This window comes from Tinamus guttatus, unplaced genomic scaffold (assembly GCF_059628265.1).
Source record: "Tinamus guttatus ecotype Peru unplaced genomic scaffold, ASM5962826v1 Tinamus_guttatus_pri_ptg000052l, whole genome shotgun sequence".
Classification (NCBI taxonomy): domain Eukaryota; kingdom Metazoa; phylum Chordata; class Aves; order Tinamiformes; family Tinamidae; genus Tinamus; species Tinamus guttatus.
The window spans coordinates 5,472,458-5,482,977 of NW_028288586.1; the positions used below are offsets into that span (position 1 = coordinate 5,472,458).

A 10,520-nucleotide genomic window follows, 5' to 3' on the forward strand; every position below is an offset into this window, starting at 1 on the left:
CTCGAACCAGCTAAAGGCTGGAGGACGGGTGCTTTAGCTCATCCCGCAAAAAATAACTCCCGCATTTTAAAAAAACAATTTGTGATCACATGGAAAAAAAATCTGCAAGCCTGTGAATGGTGCATACATGGTCAACAGGCATGCTAGGATCTAGTCACTCTGTGGAAGCCCTGCAAGAAAAAGGTATTTTCTACGTGTATGTAAATGCTTTCAAGTAAGACTTTTAAACTGCACAAATGTAATAACTAGTATTCTTGAATATCTTCTGAAATTGCTACTGTATCTTTAAGAATCCTCAATCTAAATACCTCAACCTTTTATGGAAGGAAAAAGCACAGTATGAATTAACTAGATGGGTGTTTGACAGCATTGCAATTGCCAACATAAGTCCTGATGAAAAGAAGCATGAGCTCTAAACTCCATCTCAACTTCTTTGCTGTGACTCTTCAAATTTGGCAGTCACAAGGAATTAACCATTTAATGATAGAATGGCAACTGAAAAATAAGAACAAATTCAGCGTAGCAAAATAATTTAAGGAAACACCCTGTGTTTCCACAATGGCAGTAGATAATGCTGCAAGTTCTTAAATCAGAATATTTTACCGTGTTCTGTAACTTTGGCTTTATATATGTAATGAAGATTTAAACACAGATCTACAACACAAATACTTTTAGACAAATAGGTCTAATTGCTTATAGACAAGACCAATAAAAAAACGGTGTATATTCACCATTTCTCTATAATACTACTACTACTAAAAAAAAAAAAAGCATCTATGTAATTATTATAGGGTTGAATTTCAAGGATTTTTTTCTATTCTACTGCATATGACTTAATAGTGAATTAGAAATGATTTAGATTGTATAGTATTCTAGCTAGAATGCAAAAGATTTGGCACATAGATCTGGAAACAAGTTAATCTACACTGGATGACAACTTGTAAAAGCTTTTGAAGGTTAGTCATACTAACCCGTAAAACACATTGAACAAGTTTGTGTATCTGAGACTTGTGCCTAGCTGTGTATGAATTCCAAGGTATGCACCACTGCAGCTTCAATGTATGATGGCATTTGTATCTTTAACTCAGGTCCTTAGTGTAATATGTTTTTACATTGCCTCAGTGTTTACTTTAAAATGTTCCTGGAGTCCTTTTCGGCAAAGCATTAGCAATTTATAGTTTCTTCTTTAATAGGTCAAGTCAATTACATAAAGAATGTCATCTTTTTTTCTCCATCTTTTCACCCAAGCAAAAATTATTCTGTGATATTTCAATTAGCAAGGCTACTTCAGAGAAAAGGTGTTCACAGAACATGGAAAAGCTTGTAACTGTTCAGGTCTGGTGGATATACTGGCAGGAGAATTCAAGTGTGCCTGAAATCACCGTTAGCCTTGTGAATATTGAAGAGCTCACAGGGATAAAATTGATATATGGCCACTTGTGCCAAAAACAGTGAAAAAATGGTCCTAGAGAGCACTTTTTGCTACAATTACAGGTTTCTTGACACAGCTACATTGCGATCAGCTTACTTATTGATGCAAAAACAACTGTTCAGAGTCTGTGACAACTATGACAAACCAAACTCCTGGTTACTCAGTGTGAAACCTTACCAAAGCAGCTATAATACCATTTGCAGCGATAAAAAAAATCATTGTTGTTATTTTTCTTCTGTATTATCCTTTTCCTTTTTTTTTTTTTTTTTTTTTTTTGTAACTGAGTGCAAGACAAAAGAAGATGCCATAGCATAAGAAAAATTAAAGAACATACAGAATTTGGGAAACAATCTGCTATCAACTTTCAAATACATCATTTCATAAAAAAAGTTGTCTAGGTTTTTTGGATTAAAACAAAACCATAGATAGAATGGTAATTGACTTGGGGATCCAAACCAAAAAGGTATCTACTACAAAGAAATGATATGACTAAATAAATACAGACCGGAGTAGGAAAAAAGAACATTTTGCCAACAGTTACCTGAGGCCCAAGGGGCTTGCCTAAAGTCATATATGCAGTCACTGGCAAAATTGAGGAGTTCAACATAGATCTTAAACTTTAAGCCACCCTTCCTCCTGTTTAACACAGGGCTTCCAGCCAAATGATACCATGCAAAAGCTGCTAGGGGGAAGGGGAAGGAAAAAAAAAAAAAAAAGAAAATCTTACTAACGTGTAAATGTCAGACTGGAATACTAATAAAAGACTAAAATGATGAAGATTCAGAGCTGTCTACAGAAGTTTTAAGAACACCTCTGAACAAGGACATGTGAACAACAAAATCCTGAGCTTAAAGGGCCTTAGAAGCGTATGTGGACTTTCCTAGGGAGCTGGGAAAACACTTGATAGATTAAGCATATTTAGCTCCTCTACCGCTGTGTCAGCAGCTAAGTTCCTATTATACAGTCAGTATTCTCTGTTACTACAAGAATTGTACGTTAATTAATGCATTGAAAATGCTGGGGCTAGTTACAATTTAGTATTAAAACTTTATATAGAAATATACACTTTTCCAACCTAACAATGGGACAGTATTGATTGCTTAATGTTTCTTTATGATGGATAAAGCCAAAATACTACGCAAGATTCTTTAAGAATGCACCGGTTACAAATATCCTTACCTGTAAGGGAAGGAGAGTATTACTGTTGTTGTCAGTTCGGAAAACATTATCTTCAATCCACGATTTTGGTGTCAATGATGGAGTGGAGCGAGTGAATTTAGGAGGAGCTATGACATTACCAGAAAAGGGCTTCTTCAAAGGAGAGATCTGGTTCATAGTTCCTGGAATTCCCATGTTTCCAGTTCTGCGATGGTCTCTGCCATGCATTCCTCCCCAGGATATATTTCCTGTGCTCCAGCCACTACTCTGATTGCTCCAGGGCGACTGCTTCAGAAGAGGCTAAAAAGAAAGATTCATCCACATTATTTTCAAAATACTTGATTGCTTTTTCTAGGTTAAAAAAACACAGAATCATACTCCCCCACATAAAAAAAAAACATTATTTGCTCTTAGATCTTCACCATTTCAAATTCATTCAAATTTAGACCTTCGTTTTAGTAGTAAGTAGGACTATTTTTTACTTATACTGTAAAATATTTCCACAGTTAAAAACTGTTACGAAAAGGCTGAGGACATTTAATCAAACTGATACGATAGTGCATCACAGAGACAGGTCGCTGGAAAAAAAAAATCCAGGATTTTCAAGGGGGCTGGTCACTTTTTTCTCCCTTTGTAATTAGGAAGACGGAATGCTGAGAGGAAATTTAGAAAATTACTCTTCAGATATCAAATTTTTCTCCCAACAGTATTTTGAGTATCACTGTCTCAGTATTGACATACAAGAGAAAAAAAAAATACCAAACTGATTAATACAAAGAGAATCTGTTTGAAGAAATCACTTTAGTATTTCCAAATTATAATGCATTATTTTGGAACAATTGCTCAAATATTTCACTAGTAATGAACCAGGCTGTCTGTGGAAATCTTCAGGGGTAGAATCTGTTCTTTTGTTGCTGTTGGAAGATTTCTTTCCCATTTAGGAGTGAAGTATTTCTGTATCTAACAAGCTCACTATTACCACGTTTCCCAATCTGAAAACATAAGCTCTCTTCAGAGCAAAGATTTTACAGGATTATGAGTTTTTATTCCTACAACACAACTTGTGCTAAATAAAGTGATCTATAGTGGTTGTTGTACTACCAAGAGGTGGACCCACTGAGCCTGGCTGACAGCAAAGAACAATATTTGTCTTTGCTGTTCTAAAACCTGGCTGCTCTTGGAAATGATTTTCCCTGAAATGTACAAAGGGGGTTCAGGGGGAGGCTCTAAGTTCAGCCCTACTGTACAGGTAAAGCGCAATACACCCCAGAGCTCAGCTGTAAGAGCCCTCCGCTTGTAACTCCAATGACTTAAAAATCTGAAGCATGTCAATATGCTGTGTATAAGATAAAGCAGAACTCCGAAAACACAAAGATAAAAATATAACTTCTCCACCAATGCAAACAAACAAAAAACCCACTGTGGCCATTTTTGGTCAAGTAATCGGGCAAGTATCCCATTCTATATAATTACAGATAATTATGTTGTAAAACTTGAATACTTGGGTAGGAATTTTGGGAGAGGCAGGCACCCTGTTGTGAAACAAACCTTACAGATAATACCAAAGCTTCACAAGCCTCTAATGCTGCTCGCGCTGCTGTCATGGCACTGTTTGGGTTCACCTGCAACTCGCAACCCGGAGGAAATTCCCGTCGCCTGGTGCCAGCGCTGCCTGGAGCTGCTGCGCAGCGCGGACGGGCGCTAAGGACAACCCGCGAGCCCCTGCTAGCTACGCACCCGCGCCAGCTCCACAGCAAGTTGTGCAATGATCAAAATAGGTGCTTTACAAAAATGCCGGATTTATTAAAAATGTCAGGGTTTACTACTAGAATGAAAAAAATCAATTAAGAGGCCTGCGCAACGCAGGCCTTGCTGAGCGGACGAGATGCGGCAGGGAGGCACTAGCTCGCGTTCCACGGACCTGCTTTTCCCCGGCAAGGGGCATTTCGGTGCCAGCAGCGCTAACGAACCTCCCCGCAGCGCGGGGCTCTCTCACGGCCCCGGCGGGCCGGGGCCAGCCCGCGCGGCGCTGCTGCCGGGGGCTCCAACCGAGCAGCCCCGGGAACCCCGCGCGCCGCTCCGCGATGGCCCCGAGGCGCGGCCGCTCCCGGGGCCGGGGGTATTTAACGCCGACACCGTTTTTTTAACGCGAAAACGCGCCACTTTCCTCTTTCCTAAGAGAGGAAGCGCCCGTTCCCAACGCGCGGAGCAGGCGCCGCGTCCCGCGAGCCGCGGCCGTTGCGGGGCGGGCGCAGGTGCGGGGGCCGCTCCGCCCCGCGGTGCCGCCGCTGTCACGGCCGCGTGTCCCCGCGCCGGGAGCCGCCGCGCCCGAGCGCCGCGGAGCCGCTTCCCCCTCGGCCGGCCGGGGCGCCCCGGTTACCTGGTGGTGGTTGTAGGAGTTCCTCTGCTGCAGGAAGGCGGCGGCGGCCGCCGCTGCCTGGTGTTGGTGCTGGAGCTGGGGGCTCACGGGGGACCTGCGGTTCTGCTGCTGCTGCTGCGGCGGCTGCTGCTGCTGCTGCTGAGGTAAATTCATCTGCGGCGGCGGCGCGGCGGCCGAGAAGGGGCTGCTGAAGGGCCCGGCGCAGGGCGTGTGAGGAGACACGGGCGAGAAGCTCTGGAAGAAAGCGGGGTTGATCGATGACGGGATCCCCGGGTAGAAGCTGGTCTCCGACTCGGGGCTGGGCGGCGGCATCGCGCTGATCTGGCCGCCGCCGCTGGAGGCCGGAGGCTGCTGCGTCTGCTGCGGAGGCGGCGACGAGGTCTGCACCGACCAGGGGGTGCCGAAGCCGGGCAGCGGCGGAGGAGGAGGGGAAGCCGCCGAGGAGGAGCCGCCCCCGCTCTGGTGATGGGGGCTGGGGATCTCCGGGCTCTGCAGGCTGCTGAAGCCGGAGCCGAGCCCGCCGGGCAGCAGGGCGCCGGGGCTGCCCAGCAAGTGGCTGTTCGGGGGGGACTCCATGGGGGGCAGCGCGGCTCTCGCCTGCAGGCGAGGAGGCGACGGAGGCGGATTCACGCAGGCGGCGGCGGCCGCCACCCCCACATTGGGGTCGGCGGGCGCCGCTCCGGCCGCGCACGAAGGGACGATCCGCTCCGCTCCGCCGCGCTCCGCGGGCTCGGCGGCGCCGCGGGGCTGGCGCGGCGCGTAGTCCCCCGGCGGCGGCGGCGGATCCGGGGGGCGAGCGCTGCGGAGCGGGAGCTGCTGCTGCTGCCTGTGCTCCTGCTGCTGGTACTTGTCAGTGGGGTGGCTGAACTGCTGCTGCTGCTGCGGGGGGTGGTGATGATAGTCTGGGGGGTGGTGGTTATTCAGGGGGTGGCTGCTGCCGAGCTGGGCTGGGCTGCTGAGCGGCGGCTGCTTAAACTCTTTCCTCTTCTGGCTCGGCTGAGGCGGCGGCTGCTGCGGTTGCTGCTTGTTTAAATCCTGGTGGGGGCTGAGACTGGGTTTAAAGTCAGAGGAGGGGTGGCCGGGAGGGGGGTGTCCCGCGGCGGGGCTGCTGCCCAGCCTCTCGCCGCCTGCCCGCTGCTGTGTCACCCCCAGCAGCAGCTCATCCTGCATGTTTGGGTGATGCGCAGCAGCGGCCGCCGGCAGGAACAGGGAGGGCGGCGGCGGCGACGCACCGGACACGCCGCCGCTGCCGGAGGAACCGGTTACAGCGGGCGAGAAGGGGCAGGAGGAGGAGGGAGAGGCGGCGGCCGCTGCCAGGCAGGGCAAGGAGCGGGCGTAGCCGCCGCCTCCTGCCCCCAACGGCGGCCCGGGGCCGGCCGTCGCCGTCCCTGGGGGCTCGCGCCCCTGGTCCCCCATGAAGGAAGGGGCTCCTCGGCCGCGGGGCCACCTCCCCGCAGCGCCGAGGGGACAAAGGCCGCGGGTGCGCGGCGAGGCCGGGGCAGACGCTGCCGCCCCCGCCTAGAATGGAGCCCTGCTGCGTGCAGCCATCTCCGCTACGCTCTAGGCAATAAATAACGCTCTTTTCAGCGTTTTTTCCCCCAAAGGTCATTTACGCCCCGCCACCCCCCGGGTCGGGCAGGCCTCGCTGTCCCACAGGCGGCCCTCGCTAGATGAGCGCAGGTGGCGCCGCACGGCTCCCGCCCGCCGCCATGGCGGCTGCTCGCTGCACAACCGAACCGGGCCGGGCCGGGCCGGGCCGGGCCGGGCCGGGCCGCGGCAGGACGGTTCGCGGGCCGGCACCACGGGGCAGTGGGCGCTGCGCCGCGGTCGCGTCCCCGCCCCCACTAGGGGCGCGGCGCCGCCCGCCGCCCGCTTTAAGAAGGGCGGAACGTTCGTCACTGCTGCGTCACAGTCCCCGCCCCCCTGACCTTGGAAACGAGCCGCAGGCCACGCCCCCTCATGAATAATTCACGACTGAGCCCCGCCCCGCCGCTCCGTGCAACGGCCGCGCGCGCCTCGCCACGGCCTGCGGCGGGCGCGACTACTCGCTACAGGGGGGGAGCTGGGAGCCTCTGAGAACCGCCCTGGCCGCGCGCTCCGCGGGGACGGCGCTAACCGGCGCCGCGCGGCGTTGTCTGTCAGCACCGCGAACAAAACCATGTGGCCGCCGCGCGCCCTCCTTCCTCAGGACAGGGCAGCGGGGGCGGCCCGCGCAGTGGTTCCTCCCGCCGCGCGTCCCGCGGGGACGTCGCGCGGCCGCGGCCCGAGGGGGGCGGCGGGGGGAGGGGCGGCCGCGCCGTCATTTGCATTGACGCAGGCGGTTGGGGGCGGGGCCGTGGTGGCCGCTCGTCCTGTGGCTGCGGGGGCTGCCCGGGGCGGCAGCTCCTCTGTCCGTGTGTGCGCGTTGTGTGCACAGAACGCACCAACAGAGTTCGATTCAGGGCTCACCGCCGTCTCTGGTGGTCATGATTTTGTGTTTAGGGGTAAACGCGTGTGGGTGCATGTGTTTGTGTATCCATGTGGCTAGCAGGGCAATGTACTTTCAGCATGGAAGAGTAGTTTCCATGTTTATCTTTGCTGTATTTTTGGCTAATTGCTGAGGACAATCCATTATATTGGAAGCCTTTCTGTTCCTTTTATTTGTAGCCATCTAGACAATGCTAAAATGCAGACCAGGGCCTCCCAATGATCACGTGCCGAGTAAATGTTGCCAGCCATTGCGCCCTGCATAGCCGGTGAGCTGCTTCATGGCCGCAGTCCTCCTCATAAACTTCCCTTGCGAGCTGCTGGCTGGTAGCGTCTGGCTCCCTGGGCACGTGTGTCATGCGCCAGGTACCCAGGTGCAGGCCTGAACGGAGGCTGTTCTTCACCCGGAGTGCTCGGAGAGCTGCTTCCCAGGCTGCCTGCGCGGGCCTCTAATGACGGGTGCAGCTACAGGCGGCCGCTGCTTCCATGCAGTGTGCAGGAACTCGTCTGGCTGCCCTTATAACTGACCAGCTCCGCTGCCCTTTCTCTCTGAACTCAGTCCATTTTCCAGTGATTCCTCCCTCAAAACAGCTCCTGTGTTGCCCATGTCTAAGACAGCCTTTTCAAATTGGCTCCAGTACAAGAACACTCAGGGCTTCCATGTGGGTTTATCTCTACTGTGGTATCTGCCTACCACAATTACAGCTGTAATTTCCAAGTTTATTAAAACAACTTTCAAGGGATGAATCTCATCTAATTTTAACCATGTAAAAATTAATCATCCACGTTGAATCTTCCTCTACAAACACAAAAGACAGGTGCTACCAAAGGATGATTCATCCTACTCGAATATAGGCACCTTTAGAGAGAGAAATTTATTCTTTGTCCCTCTGTTGGATTATGAGAAAAGCTTACGGCTTATAGCAGGATCCACGTGTTCTTTGATGGGAACCTCTTTTTTTGAGGTGAGACAGTAGGAAAGCAATAAAGGGAGTATCTGAAAAGAAATGCCAAATTTATGCCCATTTGCAATTCAAGATTTGTCTTAGATTTGTCTTTCCTGAACCTATGGAACAAGGGGGTACTTTGCATATTTCCTGGTTTTCATTGAACTGAAACCCATGTACATGAGCCCAAAGAAGAAGGCAATCTAGTTAATCTGAGTGAGTTGGGAACACAGGATTTTAATGTTTGCAGATGAGCCACATGCAATGACCAGCCTTGACTAGGCAACTAACACTTAGGGGAAATGAATGCCAAACTGTATGTAATATACACTACATATACAATGTAAAATTAAAAAAAAATCAGTTGTTGCAAAACAAGCAGTCAGTAATTAGGGAAAGCTGGATGTTTCTAACTTACGGTTTCTGCAATCATTAATGAACCTGATTCTGTGTATTTCTTGTAGCAAATGTGCTAGGCCTCAGCTTAACCTACGAGGCCTGTGGTGGAGCCAGGGCTGACAGCCCTGCAGACTTTCAGTCAGGGACCCAAAGACAGTGAACGACTTTTTGCATCTTGTGTTCTGCATAATCATAATTCTTGTGTGCTCAATTCCTTGTGCCATATTGAACCAGCAGTGCTATAGAAAAGAAAATAGACAGACAATTTGCAATAAAGTACACGGTAATGATTCCAAAGCAGATGGACCTGGAATGCAGGCGACATGAAAGGGATCATCAAGGCGGTGAGTTCTGAGCGCTTATCACCTCTTCCAGGCACTGCCACGTACAACTTCAGGGCTTTTCTTTTTCTAAAACAAGAAGAGTGGCACCAGCCACCTGCCAGTGCCACAGAGAGGGTCGTGTGTGAGAGGATTTTGGTCTGGCATGGGGCACTGTTTCATTTTTTATTTATTTTTTTGTTTGAGCAGAAAACTCCTTTTAGCAGTTAGAAGAGATGAAAAGGATCGTGCCAAGATGCTGTCTGTCTCTGAACAGTCTGTGGGCTTAATTTCTTTAGAAAGTGTAAATTTTTGAGGACAGAATCTGTATATTTTTCTAACACCACCAAATGCCTGTTACCATGAAACTGATAAGAATGTAGCTATGGTATGTAGACTCTTAACGTGAATGCGGAATTGCTTACTGCTTCCTCATTATGAAAGTTAATACTGAAATACCAGTGTATCAGGAACCTAACATATAAAAGAAATATAAACAAGAAATTAACACTGTGACTGCTACCAGAATCTGCTTTTTACCTCCCATTCCTTAGTTGGAAAATCCCAGTGGCTTGGATTTTAAATATGGGCTGCAAATAACATGTTGACATGAAAATTATCTTTGTACTCGTATCACTACTAAAAGCTGCTTTTCTGGCAAATCTGTGCATGCTACAAGTAAAACATGGCTACAGCTTCGGAAACCTTTGTGTTGTGGAGTGGTTCGGCACAGAATCAGTTGATTCTTTCCACAGCTCACAGTATTTGGGGAAGTTTCCCATGATTTACCAGTCCACATGACCCCCTTTCCAAGTTTTTAAAGCTCCAAGAAAACCGGGGTTTTAATATTAGCTGCTGCCCACCCCCGCTTTTTTTCCCTCTTCTCTTTACTAATTTCGTTCTTCATTTCCCCATTCTCATCTCTGGTTTGTTCCCAGACTTGTTTTTCCAAATTGGCTCTCTAAGTAGCTCTGTCCTGCACTAGTCCCAAGGTCTGTAAAGGGATCTATTTACTTTATTATCTATTTATGTCTTGCCTATGGTCAGGCTGCTGTAGGGAAGTACAGCCTGGTGTCCTGAGCCATATGTCTGCTTCATTCCTTTGCTGAAGCTTTGAAATGGGCATGCATGTGCATTCCAGGAACTGCACATTGTTGTAACTGGAAACAAAAATACATGACTAACTGCACTTTTGATAGAGCTGCTTCCTCTTAACCTTAAAGTTGGTTTTTGTTAATGGCCTTTTTTCCCCCCTAAAGTGGAAAATGGTCTGGGGCTGCAGATTCTTCATATAGCAAAGTAGATGATGTGGTTTTACATTTCACAGGCAAAAAAAAAAAAGAGGTCTGCAGTTTTGTATCAGTATGTTTTATTTACTACTTTTATGTTCTTGATTTTTTTAAACTCTGGAAATAATG

The 10,520-nt window shown here is 49.1% G+C and overlaps 1 protein-coding gene across 2 annotated transcripts in view; it reads right to left on the reverse strand.

Annotated features, from left to right (window-relative positions):
- Window positions 1–6,296, reverse strand: part of CPEB2 (cytoplasmic polyadenylation element binding protein 2) — a 50,087-nt gene extending 43,791 nt beyond the window's left edge. The window contains exons 1-2 of one of the 2 annotated variants that reach the window (XM_088539971.1): window positions 4,971–6,296; window positions 2,612–2,890 (exon numbers count right to left, since the gene is read on the reverse strand). In XM_088539971.1, coding sequence (XP_088396097.1) covers window positions 2,612–2,890; window positions 4,971–6,140 — 1,449 coding nt within the window. In that variant the 5' untranslated portion in view covers window positions 6,141–6,296. The remainder of the gene's footprint in view (window positions 1–2,611; window positions 2,891–4,970) is intronic. The other variant, XM_088539970.1, reaches the window with a different exon arrangement.
- Between the last annotated feature and the right edge of the window lie 4,224 nt (window positions 6,297–10,520).